This window comes from Zonotrichia albicollis, chromosome 9, assembly GCF_047830755.1.
Source record: "Zonotrichia albicollis isolate bZonAlb1 chromosome 9, bZonAlb1.hap1, whole genome shotgun sequence".
Classification (NCBI taxonomy): domain Eukaryota; kingdom Metazoa; phylum Chordata; class Aves; order Passeriformes; family Passerellidae; genus Zonotrichia; species Zonotrichia albicollis.
The window spans coordinates 22,719,326-22,740,017 of record NC_133827.1 but is presented as its reverse complement, the minus strand read 5'-3'; the positions used below and the strand labels follow the sequence as shown (position 1 = coordinate 22,740,017).

General features: G+C 49.7%; 1 protein-coding gene across 1 annotated transcript in view; it reads left to right on the top strand.

Annotated features, from left to right (window-relative positions):
• The window catches only part of VPS8 (VPS8 subunit of CORVET complex), a 67,961-nt gene that overhangs the window by 42,918 nt on the left and 4,351 nt on the right, over positions 1-20,692 (top strand). Inside the window, exons 35-44 of the mRNA XM_074546961.1 lie at positions 15-156; positions 754-843; positions 1,262-1,304; positions 2,070-2,173; positions 3,207-3,285; positions 4,585-4,667; positions 10,446-10,526; positions 11,817-11,986; positions 12,553-12,721; positions 20,512-20,592. Coding sequence (XP_074403062.1) covers positions 15-156; positions 754-843; positions 1,262-1,304; positions 2,070-2,173; positions 3,207-3,285; positions 4,585-4,667; positions 10,446-10,526; positions 11,817-11,986; positions 12,553-12,721; positions 20,512-20,592 — 1,042 coding nt within the window. The remainder of the gene's footprint in view (positions 1-14; positions 157-753; positions 844-1,261; positions 1,305-2,069; positions 2,174-3,206; positions 3,286-4,584; positions 4,668-10,445; positions 10,527-11,816; positions 11,987-12,552; positions 12,722-20,511; positions 20,593-20,692) is intronic.

The window sequence follows — 20,692 nt, the reverse complement described above, 5'->3', positions numbered from 1 at the left end:
CTGTTTTATTCCAGAGAAGGCATTAACCAAGACCTGCTACACCTCCCACCCTGTGTCACTGAGCAGTTCATCGAGCTGCTCTGTCAGTACAGCCCAGACCAGGTTTTGGAGACACTCAAAGTTCTGGAATGCTGCAGACTGGAGGAAACCATCCAGGTAGGAAAGAGATGAATGATGACAAGGGGCCATGGGATGCATTCAAATCAGCTCCTACCCCTTTACATTGCTGTAAAGACACTTTACTTTAGGCTTGGATTCGTTCCTGGATGCTCTTCCAGTCTGTTTCTAGCACTCTGTCCCTCTGAGCTGCTAAACTGCTCTTCTGCAGCACAGGTGGATATATTTAATAGACTAACACTGAGCTGGGTCTCAGGGCTAATAACAAAGGGCTGTTAGTGCTCTGAAGCTGCTGAGAAACTGCAGAGTGGAGGGTGCCTGTGTTGCTGCTAATTAATCATGTTGGGGGTATATGAAATCACAGGCCTGGGGTTTTTGGAAAGCAGCACTGCCAAAATCTGCCTTGTGCTGGGAGAGCAACTGTTCCTTCTCTGTATGGAAATTGTACCAGTCATTTTTGAGTGCTGGTGGTGGCAATAGTGCAAGCTGGGAAATAAAAGGAGGTGGAGGAGAGCTGCTCAGCCTGGGTAAAGCACTCCCAGCCCTGGCCATCTGCTTGGCATTGTCTTGTGGATAAACAAACACTGGCAGCTTTCTTCAGACAGACATTTACCCTTTTTTTTCCTTTCAACTCAGATAACCCAAAAACATCAGCTTCATGAGGCTTCCTCATATTTACTAGAGAAGAAGGGAGATATCCATGGTGCCTTTTTGGTTATGCTTGAGGTACAGTACTCCCAAATCCTGCATGTGGCATTGTTGCCATGCTATCAGCATGGTGGCCTGTGCTCAGTTTGGATGTTGTCCTTGTTCCTCAATTTGTTTCCCACTAGAATCCTTGGAAGGATTGGTCAAATACCAATAAATGGGGGTGTCTGCATACTCAGAACATCAGTATATTTTTCTGACAAATCTTCAAACATGTAGAAGATACTAGATGCTGAAATTTGTTTTTCAGAGCCAAAAATCATCTTTCAGCTCCTGCTTTCCTTTCCATGCTTGGAAAGCTGTTTGCCATGTTAATTATGCTGCGGAGGAAAATGGGGGCAAGCCTGTGTAACCACACCTTTGAGAAACATTTCTGTCGGGATTCTTGGGATTAAACTCCCAAGCTGATTGTTCTGTGTCCTCTCTTTTGTTTCAGCGATTGCAGAGCAAATTGCTGGTGCTTACTCAAGATGATGAAAGTAAGACTGAGTTAAATTCCATTTTCTATTAAAAACAGAAGATCAACACAAAATGTGAAGTGCTTGTGTCTGACACCTGGTATAATGAGATTGTTTTAGGTTTCTAGGCATTGTAGTGACACTGTTGACATGGTAGCTATTTGGATGACACTCCCTCACTCTGGTATTCTGATCTTGGTAGAGACCTTGATCACTGTGAGGGATGGTTTGTGTGTGTGTGGTGTCAGGGACCCTGTCAGCTTTTCCCATTGGAACTGGTCCTCTCACTGGCTTACCAAACACATTTCCCATCTCAGAATCCATTCAAACTCATTACTGAGCTTCAGCTGGCATTGTATGGGAACAGTGATGGGAGCCAGTTGGGAACTTTTTTGCAAGCAAATTTCTCAGATATATAAATAAGAATGTTCTGCCCACAGAAAATGAGTGTGTGCACAGATGTGCTGTTCACTAGCCCAAGGACTCATGGGCACCTAATTAAATGCAGTGCCCATAGTTGTTATTTAATTGTATCCTAAACCACAGCTAAGATCTTCCTTATTTGATTAAATGAAATGTTTTACCTGCCCAATTTATTGTACTAGTCAGGAAAAGTGCCAAAAAATCAGAACTTGTCTTTATAATGTAGTTGCTGACAGTACTGAGCAGACTTAAGATGAGCAGCATGATTTTATTTTGCAGAAGGATTGATAGCTATCTAATGGGAGTTAACTTGTCTAACAGTTCTTATGATGGTAATTTGCTTTTCCTCCCCCTGACACTTAGGCTCAGCTGAACCCTCCTTGCTAGAAAATATTGAAGATACTTTAATGAAAACAATTGCTCTTTGCCAGAGGAATTCACACAGTTTAGACCAGCAACAGCGAGAGGTAAGGCAGTCAAAAATGTGTCACCAGAATCAGCCAAGGCCTCTGTGTCTCCTGAGGCTTTGCCTCAAATGGCTCTTGCTCTGCACATCCATTGGGCACTGGTGTGTCCAGGCAGTCACTGTGTGCCTCTCCTTGTGGTGTCCCTGTGGTGCTTCGGGGTTTGGGGCCTAAGAGTGAAATCCTCACTCGTGAGGGTGAAGCACAAAGTTCAGGTCAGAGGGAGGAGGGGATGAGACCACGGCCTTTCCCCTTTGCAGCTCCTGATGGAAGCTGGGCACAGTGTCAGTCAGACACTGCAGAGGCACTGGGAGCTCTGAGCCAGCTTCCTGGTGGCACAAAGCTGCTGCTGCTGTCACTGTGGCTGCAGAGCTGTTCACAGCCCCTGAACTGAGTGCCAGCTCTGAGGGGGGAGGCAGTGCAGCTGCCTTCAGCTCTTGCACAGGGAGCTGGCTTTGCCCATCCCCTCAGACTGAGGTTGTGTTTCCATTTTGCCCATATCAGTCACACAAAGCCATCTTTAGTCTTAAGGTTCTGCATAATTTATGTAATTTCTGAACTCAGAGAATGTTGTTCCCATGCCTGAGGAGGTGGCATGGCTGGAAGTCAAGAACTCTAATTTCTTCACAAGCACTGCCCAGTGTGAGAGGTGACCTGCTGCATTTCTTCCCTGGAATGGTGTCATTCTGCAACAGATAGGGAGAGAATTTAGATGTCTCTTCCCATTTGGGATCCATTTGCTGTGCTACCCACTCTGAGCTGTCTCTGCCCTGGAGAGTTTGCCTCTCACATGGGGAAGTAGTTGTGGATTTGAATAAAGCAAACACAGATTGTTGTCAAAATTCCAGTGAAGTGCTTTGCTCTGTGAGGGTACTTTGCCATGTTTCAGCTCTGTCCCACAGCAGTTATCAGAAATGCAGTTCTGTTCTCAGAATGTGAAAGTGAGTTTTGGCCAATGGCCTCTGGCATTGCTCACAGCTTGTTTTTAGCACTGCCCTGTTCTTACTGGTTCTCTCCTCACATTCCATGATTCCAGGCCCTCTGGTTTCCCCTGCTTGAGGCCATGATGTCCCCACAGAAATCCTCTGGTTCATCACAGTGTCCACACTCTGAATGTGAGTACTTTGGCAGTTGTGACCCCAAATAATAAAAGCTGTGTGCTGTCTCTCCTCTGATGAATGAATAGAAATTGTTTTGTTACACAGTTCCTAAATATTCTGCTCCCTGACTGGCAGGAGCTGGGGTTGGGTGTTTGGTAGGCTGCAGCTCTCAGGTGCATAGAGGTTTTTCTCATTTACTTTATTTTGTTCTGTGTGGAAGAAGCAGCCTACCACAGCCTGTGCTAATAAGTTGTTTGCATGGAGGGTGGTTCCTGAAGGAGCCAAGGTGCCCAATGTGCACAAAGGCTCTGTAGGTTGTGGGGAGCTCTTGGGAAGCTCCTGAGGTAATAGAATACACTGTCATTGTGCATAGCCAGCCCTTTGTGCACCTCTGCCTGCACCTGGCTGCCATGGATAAAATCAGTGGGACTTGAGTACACCAGCCAAATTCTCTACTCCACTTCTGAGTCAGCAGCACCCCTGAACAGCAGCCTCCCTTTGTGGGAAGAGATAAGAGGAGCTAAAAAGGGGCTTAGATGCTTCGATCTTGGCAGTCCCCAGCAGGGAAGGACGTGGAGCTGCTGGAGAGCTGGAGAGAGCCCAGAGGAGGCACCAAGGTGACCAGAGGGATGGATGGAGCAGCTCTGCTGGGAGCAAAGGCTGAGGGAGTTGGGTTAGATGGGATTTTGGGCAGAAATTGTTCCCTGTGAGGGAGGTAAGGACCTTGCACAGGGTGCCCAGAGCAGCTGTAGCTGCCCCATCCCTGGAAGTGTCCAAGGCCAGGTTGGATGGGGCTTGGAGCAGCCTGAGGTAGTGGAAGGTGTCCCTGCCTGTGGCAGGGGATGGGACTGGATGAGCTTTAATGTCCTTTCCAACCCAGACTTCTCTGGGATTCTCTGAATAATGTCTTTTGCTCCATCCCAGACCCATGCTGAGGATCTAGCAACAAGTTTTCATGCAAAGATCAGTGCTGGGACTTTTAGAGTCTGTGGGCCATAACACAGACAGAGATCCAAAGTGGGATTTGGTAGCAATAGGAAAAGTGAATGGTGGTGTTACCAAGTGAGTGAAAATGGGGGTGTTTACTGCAGGGGGTGTGGAAGGGAATACAGAGGTATTGTGGGATCAAAAACAGCCTCTATGCTGTAAAAAAACTGTGTGCTTAGTGCAGTATGTGCAGGAGAGAAAACATAAAAGCTATTTTCAAACCAGAAACCATGACCTGAAATAAAACTCTCTCCATCTGTAAGACTGATCTCTCTTTACTCCTGGAATCCTAATGAACTGCTGTGGCTGTTATGTTTGACATTCCAGCTTTGAAGAGTTTGACAATGCAAGTGCTGAACAACATGGCTGCATTTATTGCTCTGCCCTCAATCCTGCAGAGGATTCTCCAGGTGAGTTGTGAAGGGAAGGAGCTTTCACCAAGCTGTGCCTCTGGGTTACTGGGGAAAAGTGTTCCCAGGTTGTTGGAGATGAGATCAGCTATTGTCTGTTCAGTGTTTCAGTAAAAGTTCTGTTGGTGAAACATAAGGCGTAAAAGCTGGGGGAGACATGTGGGAACACACAAACCTGTGAGAAGGTAATTGAAGTAATTCCTGCAAACCAAATAAAGCAGTACCTCAAAGGTTGCAGTTACTTGGAACTGAAACTTGCCAGGTTCAAGGGCAAAGCCACAAGGAATTTCCTAAAAATTGGCACTAAATTTGTTGAAAACCTTTTAGTGAAGGCTCTGGGATGGACAGCTGTGAAGACACTACAGCAAAGTGTATAGGCTTTGCAGAAAGATCATGATTGAGCCCAAAATATTATTGGTGGTGCAATATTATTTTAGAGATGCAGTTAGTGAGTAGCAAACTTGCAGAAGAGCTGATTTTAAGCAGGACCTTGGGTTGAGTGATCACAGGCAACTATAAATTGTTAATCTCAGATGAAAGCTGATGTTGGGATTTAATAACAAACCTTGAGAAATGCAGGAAAGGAATTAGAAGAATTGTCTGTGTTGTGGAGTGGAATGATTGAAGGGTTGAGACAGTTTTGAAACACTGTTCAGGGTTTCTGTTCCAGGTGGGGGAGGAAAAGGCCTTACAGCCTCACAGGGTGCACACACACCTCTAGCAGCCTCTTGGTTTGATCTTAACATTACTCACAGTCTTGGATTTGAACGAACTCCTAAGACAGCAAAGCAAGTTGCAAGAGTGTGGATAAAAAGTGTATTCAAATGAAATGTGGTTTTATCAAAGGAAGTGTTAAGGAAACCTAATGGCTCTTCAATAACTTATTTAGTCTACTTTGAGCTGAGGTTTTGGTATAATTTCCTGTTGGGCCTTGTTTGATGTTTAATGTAGGCAGGAAAGGAAGAAGCTGTGAGTGGAAGGGAGGCTTCCCTGCTTGTGCTGAGGACTGCCAGGATGGGGTGGGAGTCAGAGCAGTGACCACACTGATAACACAGCTGGGAGGTGTGACAGTGTGGAGGAAGATCCTCTTCTCCTTGGGGATGAAGGGAGAGCCTTGCTGATGGCAATCTTCACATATTTCATTCTATTTCTGTTCTGATGGACTCTTCTAGCAGCAATAGAAAATCCTTCTCCAGGACCTGGCACTGATGTCCTGGAGGCAGCAGGGGAGGGAAATGTTTGTGTGTTGTAGAGGGAAAGGGTTGATGGGGAGGCTGAGGGGATGCTGCATCAGGTGAGTGCTTTACTGAGGACAGGAATGGGTCAGGCATCACTGAGAGCAGCATGTGCAGCTCTGCTCACTGGGTTTGGAGCAGGGGGAACTGCTCCTGCTCATTCCACCTCCCTGGACAGTCTGACAAATTCAGTCTGACTAAAGAGAGCTTTGGAAAGGCAGAGTTTTTGAACAACTAGAGCAAAAAATGATGACTTCTTAAAATGCAGAGAAAAGGACTGAATTCCAGGTAAAAAGCATTGGTATCAGAAGTTCATAAAATGGGGGAGTAGTTGGTACCTTGTAGCTGAAAAACAGGTGTAGGAAAAATAACATCATAAAGATCAAGAAAAGATCCTAGGGAAGGGGAGGTGGTGTTGATACACAGGATCTCTAAGTTGACTTTGCCTCTTAACACTTCTGTAAATTTTACTCACACCCCTGCATTTGCAAGCCCCTGAGGTGTGTGGAGTGATGTGACCTGGATTGTTTGTGGGCAGCAGAGAGAGTGTGAGCTCCTTGCTGCATCCTGGGGATCCTCTGACAGATACCAGCAGCTCAGCTGTGTCCTTCAGAAATTGCTGGCTGGTTTCACCTCGGAATATTTTCACCTCTGAAGCTCATTTAAGCCTCTCCCAACTTATCCTCCTCATCAGGAGATGGGCTCTTCTGAGAGCTTGCCTGTGCTGAGTCTCACCAGTCTGGTGCCTTCAGTGCTTGGCACCTCCTGTGGGGACAGTGTCCTTTGTTACAGGACAAACCCTTCATTGAGCCCTGTGCTCTTGTTTTTAACCCCCACACTTCCACTCACTCTGCCTTACCAGCAGCCCTTATTCCTGGGTTCCTGCACTGCCCTGCTCCAGCTCACGGCTGCCTGTGGGTTTGTGGCTGTGTTTTGTTCAACTCGTGCTCGAGGGCTGGCAGAGGGTGCCTGTGGGAGGTTTCTGTGAAGTTTATTTGGATGCACAGCTTGGCCCTGGGAAGAGCATTGCTTTGAGTCCAGCTGGGAAGCTGGTGTCAGGCTGGTGATGAGCAGGTCTTGTTCTGTGGCCTTGTCATGAGTGCCCAGCTCAAATGTTCAGGCGTTCTGACCCCTGGCCCTGCTGGGGATCAGGAAGAAAACTCCCTTGGAGCCAGGCAGCAGAGAGCACTGGAGTTTTTGCCTTGCAGTCATCTGCTTCCTTGGGTTATCTGGGAATGCCATTGAAGTGCCCTGCAGGGAAGAATCACAACGTGGTGCTTTCCCAGACAGGAGGATCCCTGTGTTGTTAGCCCTGGCTGGGTGTTCCTTTGCAGAGCTGTGTAGTTGCTCTTTGAAGCCATGCAAAATTCTGAACCCTGGTGCCAAATCCTCTGCCTTGGCTCTGAGCTCTGTGGAGGACACTTGGATGTGTTACTGATGTGCCACCTTAACTGTGACCACAAGGAAATACTGAAACCAGCCTTTTTGGGCTCTGGGGTGCACACAGCCTCTCCCAAGCCCTCCAAATTTATGGTGAAATGCAGAATTACAAGTGGTGCTTGTCTGACAGGGCCCTCAAATGCTGTTTCAGCAGAGCTCAGGGTTTGTGACAGGGCACATACATGCTGGAGCTGCAGGCTGGGAGGTGGCACAGCTGCCCAGGAATTCACTGGGGGCTTTGTGGGAAGGTGGATAACATCAGTAAACTGAGGTAGATTATCTTGCCTTCTCTGAAGAGGAATTAGAGTATTCCAATTTTAGCAGGCTGTTTTTCTTCCTCTTCTGGGCTTAACTGCTTACAGATTATACCTTATGCAAATGTTAACTTTGCAACCAAAGTCTTTGGCCAAAGGGCACCTTGCAGGGGCTGGGGCCAGAGCTGCAGCTTCCCAGAGAGGACACAGGCTTCTGGCACCTGCCTGTCCCAGCACTGGGCTCACTGTTATCTAACTGAAGTCATGTGAAATAACAATTGATGGATTTGCTCCTGCTCATCCTTTATCATGTTGGAGTGACTTATTAACTGGGAAGTCTGAACCAACCGCATTAGGAGAGATACCAGAGGAATCCTCTTGAGCATTAAGAAAAATTCCATGTTATTAAGGATGTGAGTGCTCTCTGAAGAGGGCTGAGAGGTTGAGTGTTAATTCCCTTACAAAGCTGTAATCCTTCATGAATGTTTTGTAAGCAGATGCAGCTGATGTCTCCTACAAAATGGAGAACTGGGGAAGCCAGAAATGTAAAAGCTACCAGTAGGGACCCCAAAGAGGGGAGGGAATGATTCTCTAAAAGCTGTTCCAGAGTGCAAGCAGACAGATTCAGAAAGCTTCTCATTATATTTTTTCCACTCCTGCTTAGGGCTTTGGCTGTTGTTTCTTCCTAGTTTGGGAGATCAGGACTGGGATTAGCTGTGTGGGGTGGCTGCTCTGGCCCCTTGCAGAGGGGAGAAGCTGAAGTGAATGTGTTTGCAGAGGGCATTTATTAGCACGGGTAGCAAAGCAAGTGCTATTTCCTGGACCCAGGAAGAAATGGGAAACGGAAGAGACAGAAGTGGCTGAAAGTGCTGCATGAGCACCTCTGGGCTGTGTGTGGAGCCCTGCCAGCTCTTCCCATCTGTTTGGTGGTGGCAGCCCAGGGCAGCCAGTTTGGCTCTGGCTCCTTGTGCTGGTGCCATGCGGGCTGCTGGGATCTGTTCCTGGTTGGTGCAGTGCCTGTTCCACTGCATGGGGTGGCACATGCATGTCTGGAGTATGCCTGAATTCCAACTAGAGATCAGTTTTATAAGGTGGAGTTAATGAAAGCTGTTCCTCCATAAATCTAATTGATCCCATGAGGCTTTTGTGGCTGGAGTTCTGTGGGGTCTGAAGCTCCAATTTAGCAGCATTACAACTGTCTGGAGAGGTGACCTGGGAGCTGTGGGTGTGATGCTGGATGGCTCCAGCAGGGAGTGGCCACGGGCCCAGTGCTGGCGCTGGGCTGCCAGGCTCAGGGTGAGGCTTGGCCAGACCCTGAGCCTCCTCTGAAAAGAAGAAAGTCCATTTTATTCCCAGCTGCCTTTATTTTTAAAGATCATCAAGCATGACTTGAGGAAAAGACAGCAACTGAAAGCCCTCAGACTTGTGTTCTCCCTCTGCAAAGCTGCAGGTGGATCTTTATTCTTCCCTCTTCTTCACATCTTCTCTTCTTCTGCTCTGTGTCCAGACAGGAAACCAGTGGCTTTGAAAATCTCCACTTGTAGTTCAGGAAGCTTGAGGTGTTGTATGGAAATTGTGGCATTGGGACAGTTTGAGTGACTTGTTGGCCATGTACTTGAGGGCTTTAGAAGAGGAGCTGCTGGCTGCCTGCCCAACTGCTCTGTGCTCTGGGTCACATTCCTGCTCTCTGGAAATCCCACTGCCCCCATGATCCCTGCAGTGCAATGCTCTTCCTGTGCTGTGCTGTTCACCCAGCAGAAAAGGAGCCTGTGCAGCACCCCCAGCTCCTCATGCTTCCTCCACATGCTCCAAACCCACAGCTGCTTTGGGCTCAGTGCTGTTACTGAGGGCTACTTGTATTTAGGTTTGACCATTGGTGTTTCTGCCTGTCACACTGTCCATGAGGGTTGTTCAAGAGTTCCTTGACTTGCTTGCTGTTCTGTCTTGCAGTGTAGCTTCCATGCTGCTTTAGTTGTCTTTGTCACCTGGCTTTATCACTCTCAATTCCTCTTGCCCAGTCCCAGCATGGAATCAGCCTTGCTCCTACTCCTTCTCTCATTCATCTTATCCAGAGTTTGTTTATCCCACTGCTGTTCCTGTTTCCATTGTGTCCTCACCATTTTTCTACTCTCTGGGTTAGCTTCCTTTTCACATTTTGCTGTTGTGTTTTTGCCAGTGTCCTGCCCCCTCCACCAGACAGCTTCTCTCAGCTTCCTGCACAAAGTGATGCTTCAGGGGGTGCCAGGGTGGGTGTGCAGGGCAGTTTGGGCTGCAGGAAGGGGGACATGCACAGGCTGATGACCTGTACCACAGCCCTGTGCTTGTGTGCTGGGACATGGCAATGAAGCTGTTCAGGGCATGTGAAAATGAGCCCTGCAGCACCAGAGAGCCCCAGGGCCTGTTCCCCTGCCAGGGCCTGTTCCCCTGGGCTCAGTGGTGTCTGGGTCTGCTCTTCCAGCCTGCACACCAGGGCTCTGGGGTGAGCCTGGGCATGGGGCACCCCTGCCTGGGCAAGAGCATGGGGCAGTGGGGGCTGGGAGCTGCCTGGCCATGCTGTTCCCTTCAGTATTCCTCACATGTACTCTCCAGTCAGCTCCTGAATGGAGTTTCCAGTTTTGACCCAGGCACACCAATTTACAGTGATGTTCTTATCTGCTGAGTTTTGCTAATTACTGATTTTTCCCATCAGTGTGTGGGATCATTCTGCTGTCCCTGTGTATGTGCAGTATATTTAACTCTGCAGTCATAGCTTCCATTTGCAGCTCCAATCCAGAGGAAAAAAATACCTAAAAAGAATCAGAATGGTCATATCCTGTGATTCAACTGCAGCTTTGCATTTCTTCATACAGGATCCAGTTTATGGAAAAGGGAAACTTGGAGAAATTCAAGGGCTTGTCCTGGGAATGCTGGACACTTTTAACTATGAACAGGTAAGTTGCCTGTGTTCTGTTCTCTCTACCAGTGCATGCAGCATCATTTTGGTTGCCTGGCCTACTGCCTACTGCCTACTGCTCTCTCTTTCTCTCTTATTTGTCATTTCTGTCTGCAGGGCAAAGTCAATGGGCATGTGAGTGATTTCTGTGTGACTGGGGGATGGGGAAGGAGTTTGGTTTGCTCACAGAGTGCAAGTGAAGGGACTGACAGGTACATGGTGAACACCTCTGCAGCTCAGTTCTGTGTTAAATGTACCAGAAGGATAAACATCTGCTTTTTCTCCAGCTCATCCTGCAGTTAGAGATTCAAAGGCACAAAGCTGATATGTTTTGTCTCTGCAGTTTTAAATAACAGGTTTTTAAATTAGGCTGTTTTTACACTTCCAAGTGATAATGCTGCACTTCCTTCATGTCCTGGTGAGATTTCCTCTTAATCTCAGTCCTGCTTTTCTCAGTCCAGTCCCAAATCCCAGGCAGTCTCCACACTTGAGGATGCAGTGTTCCTCCAAGCCCCTCTCCCCCATCGTGTGGCAGAGCTGTCCCAGCTCTGCTCAGGGCCCCCAGGTACCAGCAGCCAGTGCAGAAACACGGTGGGAAATTGCTTTGCTGTGCAGGCTGAACACCAGGAGCCTTTATCTGGGTTTGGGTTCTTGCAGAGGGCCTGGGCAGCCCCTGTGCCTGGCAGCTCTGGGACAGGCTGTGTGCCCAGCTGGGATCCTGTGCTTTTGCAGCTGCTGCTGTGGAGCAGGGATGAATCAGGGAGCAGAGCCCCTGTGCTGAGAGAAACTTGGTGCTGGAAACTCAGGGTGCTTCTTTGGGCTCTTGGAAAATGAGCATCCATTGGGAAGGACAAGCAGATGAGCAGTTCAAGGGGTTTTTTCAAGACTTTAATTGCCATAGTGCATTTGAGCTTTGATTTTTATTAGCACATTTCTCCTAAAATGGGGATATAAGCAGTAGCTTGCCAGGTTGAAGCAAAAAAAAAAAAGGGGGTTTGATGTGGAAGATGACAAAATGAGCCTGCCATCTCTCTGTTAATGCTCTTGGGCAAAAGTCAATACAGGACTTGTCTATTTGAGAGTGCAGAGGAATTGCTCCATTAACGTGTGATGAAAGGATAAGTGTTTTGAGGTCAGGGGAGAGAAAACATAGGAGAAGTGATTTTATTGGGTTGTTTCTGCTCTTAGTGAGCTGCTAAGTGGCTTGTTCTGAAGAACTGGCTGGCAGGGAGTTTCTGCAGTCTGGAGGTGACAGACTGACCTGCTCTCTGGGTTGTCTTCCACACAGACCCTGCTAGAGACAACCACGAGCCTTCTAAACCACGATCTCCACTGGTCCCTGTGTAACCTGAGAGCCTCTGTCACCAGAGGCCTGACCCCAAAGCAGGATTACTGCTGCATCTGTCTCCAGCAGTACAAAAGGAGGCAAGAAACTGCTGATGAAATCATTGTTTTCAGGTAAAGTTAAGGGCTGGGGTTGCAGCTGTGATCGTGTTAATAGTTTTAAAAGGGGAAACAAATTGTCACTGGTTGGCTTGCCAGAGTAATGATCTGTATTCCTGGGAGCACACCTCCCTCCCTGCTGCCTTGCACTGTGAGGGGCTGGCTGATCACACCCATCAGAGGCTGCTTTGCATGCAGCCAGCTCTGCCAGGCCCGGAGCTGGCTGTCAGTTTGCTGTCCTCTCTCCCAGCAGTGTGCTTTGGGCACTGCAGCACCCTGGACTCATTTGTGTGTTTGCACATCTGGGACCTGCCACAGCCCTGGCCTCTCCCATGTGCTGTGTGTGCCCAGGTGTGTGTAAAATAAGGAGAAATCATTGTTACCTTGGCGTTACAGTCTGAGCTGTGTCAGCAAATGGGCATCCAGTGTTGGCTCTGTGAGTCTGGGAATCAGCAGGACGGTGAGGATACACTGCTGGTTCCCAGATGCAGCCTTTGTCCACTGGGCAGCCCCTTGCCCTCCCCTGTGCAGGGCTCAGGAGGTGCTGCCCTGCTTCCCAGCCCTGACCTTCTCTCTTCCAGCTGTGGCCACTTGTACCACTCGCTGTGCCTGCTGAGCAAGGAGTGTGGGGTGGTCACCAAGGGCCTCATGAGGTGGATGTGCTACAAATGCAACTCCAGCAACAAGGGAGGGAAGCTGAGTGAGAACTTGTCAGAGCTGAAGAAAGGGGCTGCAGCCTCCCTGGCACAGGTAAGTTTTGTGAGGTGGTTTCTTGTCAGGTAAACTTTCATCATCACTTTGTTCTCTGACTGTCTGTGCTTCCAAGCAAGACTGATCAGTAGCTAAGACACTCTCAGCAGCTAATTGGTCACTTTTCTGAATCCCAGTTTATTTTGGTGGGGGTAAAATTGTAGAAGTCAAGGAAGTTTGTTCATCCAGAATGTCTAGGAGCTGGTGGGAGGGGCAGCTGGATGCTGGACAATTCCTGTCAAATTATTTTTAGGTGTGTTTTATATAAATCTCAGATTGAAAGCAGGCACATTCCTTGTGGCTGGATTGTGGAGCCCCTGTTCCACCTTCCCAGCAGATAATCTGGCTCTGGATAAAAGGTCTGGGATTGATTTGACTCACTAAGTGCTTGCACAGTATTTTAAGAAGCTTGAGTGTAACCAAGATTGATGCAGCTGGATTTGGGTGAGAGAACAGAGAATTAATTTGTATTTTTTGTCAGTATTTGTGCACTGAAAGTTTCATCATTCCTAATTCAAACTGAGGTACAGCCTCAAATATGCATGGAGCTGTTTTTTTTCCTGGGCTGGTGCTGTGGATGGTAGGCCCCCATGGCAGGTGGTTTGTTGGGATGTTGCATGTGGGCAGCTGAGCTCTGCTGCTCCACATTCCAGTGGCCCCTGGGTGAGGGTTTGTTCCCAAGTGCCTCAGGGTGCTTTGTGCATTTGTCACTCTATGGATATGCACAGAGCAGCGTTTTCGCTCCTGGGACCAAAATAATTCAATCTTGGAGTATGTTTTTATAGTAGTACTTTGGTTTTGTTGGAGCAGATGATTCCGATTCCTGCCAAACCCATCCCGATCAAAAGCTGGCTGAGGGCCTGAGTCAGCTGCTGCACTCACAGGAGAGCCTTCCTGCTTGGGGAGACGTGGGGAAAGGAATCTTGCAGGCCTGTTGGAGCACCAGGCAGTCCCTGCAGTCAGGCTGTGTTAGTCTTTGCTTTGGTGACAGCAGCAGAGCTTTCCCAGAAGCTTGGAGATGGACTGTGGTCCAAGCAGGCTGAGCAGTGTGTGTGCCCTGTCCTGCCACAGTGGGATCAGGGCACTGCACCTAAGGCTGGCAAAGTTCAGCAGCCCCACATCTCACCCTCTGCACTCCTGCCCCAAAGGAGTGAGCATCAATGGGGGTGACAGGCTGGAGTGTAGTTTAAAAACTAAAGGCAGAATTTACTACTAAAACTGCATTCAGCATGCAAGTGCCTGACACTTGATTCCAGTGCTTTATAATGGGGTTATCCCTGGGTTCCTTTAGGGCAGTCAGTCAGGGAGCCCCTGTGGCTCCCCTTTGACATCAGTCTGACTGACCCTGTAGAGAAAGAAGGGGAAATGCTCCACATGCCATGGCAGGGACTGGGATAAGGAAGAGATGTTTCCTTTTATTGAACTGCTGAAAGTGAAGGGCTGGCTGGGACTCAGGGCCTGAAGGGAGATGTGGAGAGACTGGATGGGGAAGAGGACTTACAGCATGGATCATGTACTGCTAGCTGGAAATGTCCATCCCAGGCCATCCCAGTGCAGGAGGGTGCCCTGCTGCTGCTGCTTCCCTGCTGCTGTCACGCGCTCTTGGCAGGGAAGTCCTGGCTTCCTGCTGCACACACACAGCCCCAGCACTGCTCAGGCCCCCAGCTCCCCCTCCCTGTGTCCCACATCCTCTCCAAGTCTGGGATGTTCCTCATATATCCAAATTGCAATATTTAACTGTTGTACTTGCATGTGATCACACTGTTGTGCAGTCACATCTTAAAAAAACTGAGTGTATTTAGACTTGGCAATGGAGTGGAGAATCTCCAGCGCCTGCAGGAAATCTGTTTGCTGAACAATCACTGCTCACGGCATTAATTAACCCTGGGAGGTAAGGATTCCTCTGACCTGGCCTGGGCTGAGTTACAGAGTAGAGTTTCTGTGCTGGGGCAATGCTGGGAATGCAGACTGGGGGAGATGGGGCTTCTCTGTGTCCTCTCTTGACTCTGCTGGCTCCAGTCAAACCCAGAGCTCTGGGCTGGACAAGCTGCTCTGGCTCCACAGCTGGTGTTTGTGAGCAGGAAATCCTGAGTGAGGTCCTGCTAACAGCATTGTGTTTGCAGCCCTGCCCTCCTGAGAGTCAGATCTGGGGCTCCCAGGCCCTTCTGCACAGAGATCTGTGGGGAGGGTGTTTCCCTGTAGCCGCTTTGAAGACCCTGCAGGTTAGTTACTCTCTTGGCAAAATCTAATATGGTGATCTTCAGATGAGGTATTTGTTTCCTTAGGAAGCCTTGAATTAGGAGTAGAGTCATACTGAGAAATGCCAGTGAGCATCTGGAGTGCATTTCACAGCACTAATTCTGCCCTGCCCAGGCAAAGGCTGTCACTTTGAATTGTGCAGTGTGGCTGAGATGTGTATGTGAAACGACAGCCCAGCAGCCAGGGCTTCCTCTGCCCTGTGCTCTGTGTGGTGCTGGGGCCAGTCCCTGAAACTGGGGAGCTGGAGAGGTGCCACAACCCAGCAGTGACCCATTGTGGGATCAGTGACAGTGTGGATTTCAGTGGAACCTGGCTGGGATGAGGGCTTGGCACGCTCTGCCCCAGCCAAGGGGAGCAGAAAGAGGGGCACGGGGGATTTTCTTTTCCTCTGGTTCTACTACCAAAAGTTTGTGATTTCTGTTACCCCTGAGCCTCACTGCTTTCCCAAAGGTAATCCTCTGGGGCTCGATGATCATCTATCCTGTTCTCCCTACCTTGGAGCATCCCCTAAATGAGAGTTAAAAGAAATGGGAGCTGGTTTTCATGGTGGGTCCCTAATCCTTGCAGAGCTGTGTGTTTGTTGTGGGTCCCTAATCCACTTGCAGAGCTGTGTTTGCTGTGGTGTGTGGGCTCAGCAGCTGGGCCACTGCCCGAATACCTGCAGGAAAGGCTCTGGATGTCTCAGCCTCTGATTCCCAAAACTCATTTGCCTCATTTCAGTGAGCAAATGCTCTCCATTTATTCTGCCAGCTTATGCACTGGGGATCAGGGGGAGCAAGATCCTTGGCTCCTGGGCCATGAGCCCTGCCATGAACCCCTGAGCTGCCATGCTCTGGTTATTCTGTGTCCAAGCAGTTCTGAGCATGCTGCTGTTGGAGCTGTCCAGATGGCAGATATGTTTTATTCAGGAGTTTAATCCTGTCAAGTCACGCAGGATGGACAATGGACTTGATCCATAGTTAATCCAGTTTGTCAGGCTCTACCTTTGGGCTCTGTCCTGCAGTTTTCCCATGTCCCTCCCTGTGACAGCCTTCTGGAGCCTCTGAATGGTTCCCACATGGGAGGGGCTGGTACCACATCCCTCATGTGACCTCAGAGGTCCCTCTCTTGGGCAGAAGTGAAGGTTTAGGTTGGGTTTTTTCACCAAAATTTACTTTAGAGTTGACAGATGTTGCATGACCTGCATCCTCAGGAGACAGAGCTGGTGTTACTGTTTTCAGGGCAACAGTTATTAACTGGTAATAACTTGTAATCAGTTATTGACTTGTCTCCAGGAATACAAAAAACTTCCAAGGGGTCTGTAACTTTGAAAATATCCAGATGTGATCCCCCCAATATCACCATAGAGATAATTAGTGTTTTACACAGTTACAGGAATGGACATTCTCTCCTCTGTGGAGAGTGTTCCCATGTACACATTACCTGAGCAGATATCCAGTCCTTTGGGTTTGGAGGTGGATTCCTTCACTTCAGCAGGGAACAGGAAATCCATGTGAGGAAGGAGCTGGAGACAGAACATCTCTGATTGCTTGTAATGGAAACAAAAGTGATCTAGTAAGAAGAATACTGAGAGCAGGTAGAGGAGGACTGGCACTAAAGCTAAAACTGCAAACAATTCAAATTGAAGAAAACTGATTTGGAAACCAAAATTATCCCGTAACAGCTTTTAAATCAAAATTGACTGGTTTCTTGAGCTTCTCATGCTGGGGAGTTGGGTGAGTTTAGTTGTTTAGTGGGGCTTTTTGAGAAATGTCAGAATGAATTGTAATTGTGTCCCCTGGCCTTGCTTCAGAGCAATCTGCAGCCTGGCAGGATGCTCCTTGCACTGCCTACAGTCCAAAGTCTGGCCCTGTGGGATCTGTTCAAGAGCCTCTTGGCTCTCCTCTAGAAAAAATTCTATGCTTGGGGCCTTTGAATTCTCAGATGCAGGTGCTGAGCTCAGCCCAAGCACAGGCCTGTTGGGTGCCACCTTTCACATGTAATCCATGTGCTGCCATGCTTCCCTCAGAGCCTGCTGGAGCAGAAATGAACACCCTGTCTGCTGGGCCCTGGTGTCCAGGGAGGATGGGTGGGGGTTGTGTTTGTCTCATTGACTCTGGGCAGTGTTTCTGCTCCTTTGGCTGAAGGCATCAGTGCAAGTCCAAGGGAGTACCCCAGCAGCAGCTGCTGGAGGCAGGAGCAGCTACCCAGAGGCTGAGTGGGAGCACAGGGATGTGCCTGTGTGCTCCCTGTCTAACACAGACAGTGCCACCCTCTCCTGTCCCTGCAGCCTCACGTGGCTGCAGCAGTGACTGAGAGAGCACAAACAGACCTGTGCTCTCCCAGGCCCTGAGTGGGAGGTTTGCTCCTCAAGCTCAGCTGGAAACAACAGAAATCTGCCTTTCCCCTGGTGCTGCCAGGGCTGTGTGACAGCCTGCCTGTGCTGGGGAGGCTGCTGTGCCCAGGGCACCTGGGGCTGCTGGCTGCCAGGCCCTGGCCCTGTGTGCTAGCACAGCTGGGTTCTGGAGGCTCTGGGGCTGTCCCAGGGACACTCCAGGCTGTTCCCTGTGCAGCTGTGGGCTGGACAGTGCCTGTCCCAGTGTCCCTGGGCAGGGGCTCTGCAGAGCTCAGCAGCAGCAGCAGAACCCTGCTGTTCTCAGAGGGGTGTCCTGAGGTTTCCCTGAAGCTCCTGAACAGCTCTGTAATGTCACTGTCATTGCAGTGACTTTGGGTCACTGCCTTGCTCTGTCTTTGGTTGGTCATTCTGGGTTCCTGGGAGTACCCTAAAAGCAGCAGGGCCTTATGTGATATAAGAGAGGCAGATTTACTTAGTTTAACATTAATTGGCTGGGTTGTCATTAGAGCCCTGAATTTGGGTACCTGTTTGTAAGGCTGATGAGCCATGGTGAAGCAGGGGAGGAAGGCCAAGGGTGGGCCTGGTGTCCACTGCCTGTGGGCTCAGCTCTGTAAATGCAATGTGGGAGGGTTGCCTTTGTTCCTCAGAATCCCAAAACCCTCCTCTGGACTTCTGGCTGCATCTCTCTGTGTTAGGGAGCAGCCCCTGGGGCAGTGGGTGCTCTGAAGCTCTGACTGATTCAGCAATACCTTGTGTGGAAGGAATGGCTGAGGGGCAGCTCTGGGATGGGTCTCTTGGTGTGACCATGGGCAGTGCCTCTGCTCAAACTGTTGGAATCTACTTTGCTTAAGCACTGGCTGCTGATGGAATTTGTAGCTGTTAAATTAAAGATAATTGCAAGCTTGGGAGGGCTGTGTGGTGACTACCAGAGGGGGTGGAATATGTGCAAGGGAAACATGCAACAGAGATTAGCATTAGGGGTGGGATCTGGGAGAGCTGGGAAATGAAAAAAGCCATTTCCCTTCCTCCTGGCCAAGATCCTCAGGAAATGAATTGCCTCTCTGGGGTTCTGTGTCTTGTCTAAGGCTTTCCCAGGGGGTGTGGGGATGTGGCTGGAAATGGGTCAGAGGTGCTGAAGGGTCCATCTCAGGTGGCCAGCTCTGGAAACAGAGGCTGTGCTGTGGGGTGAGCCCAGCACCTTCCACTGACACCCAAGTGCTGCTGCTGGACCCCGGTGCCTCCCGTGGCTCCTGAAGGGAAACGTGCCTTTAGTGACACGGTTAGAAAGGAAAAGGCCTGACAGCACTTGTTTCCATGACAACAGAAAGAATTGCCTGCAATATTTCAGCTCATCAGCCTGGGAACAGCCTGATTGATAGTTACATACGTGTGGTAGGGAGAGAGCAGGAGAGGGGTGAGGCCAATTATATTGCACTTTGCTTGTCCTTGAATGCTTGTGGCCACAGCAACTGGGGAGGGCAGTTTTTCCTTGCTTTTTGTGTTTTCCAAGTGAGGATGACCTGTGTGTCCCTGGGAAGGACTGGTACAACCTGCTGGCTGTGAGTCCCTGACCTCCCTGTCCCAGGCTCAAAGCCTTTGCCAGGTGTGCAGGGAATGAGGACATCTGGCTCCCTGACTGGCAAATAGTTATTTACACCACAGAGAATGTCCTGGAGGAGAAGGAGAGAGCTTGGCAAATGTTTCCAGCATAAGCAATCTGCGCTTGGGACACTCCTCTCTTCCCAGACTAATGATCAAAGGCAAGACATGTGTGGGTTTGGGATGGTCTCAGAACTGTCCAGGCTTCAGGAAACCCACAGGGGGCTCAGTGCATCTCCCATTGCCAAAGAGCTTAAAATCAGTGCAGCTTCAGTTGGTACCCACTGGCAGGATTGTAGCATTTTTGGTTAGTAGCCCCTGGAAGATGTATTTTGGAGAAGATATTTGAATGTTCCCTTAAAAATAGATCCCCAGAGACAACAGATGCCAGCCTGCTGCTCATGAGGGAGGCTGTTCTCCTGGCTCCTCTTGGGGTTTCTTGATGATGCTTTTGCTTTGCAATATGAGCAGAAACATTCAAAATAGAAACATTGTGGTGTGATAAATGGAACAAACCTACAAGAATCTGATGCTTTGTCATCTCTCCCTGGGACACGTAAATGGTGCCATTTACAGCAGTTTGAGTGTGTGCCACCCTCTCTGCCTTAGTGCTCTTGGTGCAGCTCTGGGCTCTCTCCTTGCTGTCACCTGCAGCTGCCCCTCACTGCTGGGGGACACTGGGCCTTGTACCCCACAGCTGGGCAGGGCCACGGGATGTGGCTGCCACTGCCCTAGGACTCACTTGTCCCTCATTTCCCAGCTTTCAGTCAGTAACATCCCACCAGAGGACAAGAGATGGGACTCATGATACCATTGTAGGATGCCAGAAGTTGTTAGCAGTCATTGGCAGAGTCCCGGGACAGCAGGCACACACAGCCCATGTCCCTCCATTGTGGGGCAGCAGGCACACACAGCCCATGTCCCTCCATTGTGGGGCAGCAGGCACACACAGCCCGTGTCCCTCCATTGTGGGGCAGCAGGCACACACAGCCCGTGGGGCAGCAGGCACACACAGCCCGTGTCCCTCCATTGTGGGGCAGCAGGCACACACAGCCCGTGTCCCTGCGGTGTGGGGCAGCAGGCACACACAGCCCGTGTCCCTCCATTGTGGGGCAGCAGGCACACACAGCCCGTGTCCCTCCAGCGTTCCTGTGCGCAGTGTTGGGCTGGGCGGGGCCGGGACACGGGAAAGGCCTGGGGGAAGCTGCTCCTGCCGCCTGGGAAGGAGCCTGGAGAGGCTGCTTGGCCCCAGAGACCCATTACTTCTCTTCCCAGCTGGCTGTGAGTGAGTTTTCCCAGGCTTATTTTCCTTCCTCAGAGGTATCCCAGTACTGTCAGTCTGTGCCATCAGGGACAGAGCCCAGCAATAACTCACTATTGGTGCAGGGGTGTAACTGTCCTTCAGGCAAGAACAGGACTAATTTTTTTCCCCCCAACCTAGGGTGCACATAATGGCTTCATGCCAAGGCAAAGATGGCTAAAAGACCTCTCAAACAGGTGGTGGACTGACTGCTCCTGGCCCAGGAATTAATTTCTTTGTGTAGGAACTTGACAGCCTGCTCTGCGTGGTTTCTGTAACTTTCTTACTCTTTTTCAGATGAGTTCAGAGTCTGTGTTGGATCCTCAACAAATCCAAGCTTTTGACCAGCTCTGCCGGCTCAACCGAGGCACCTCCCGAGTACGTACTCCTGTTTTCCTTCTGCTGTCAGACTGTGATGGGCATTTTTCATGTGGCCAAGCCAGACACTGGCACTGGCACGCGAGGGCTCTGGGGTTTG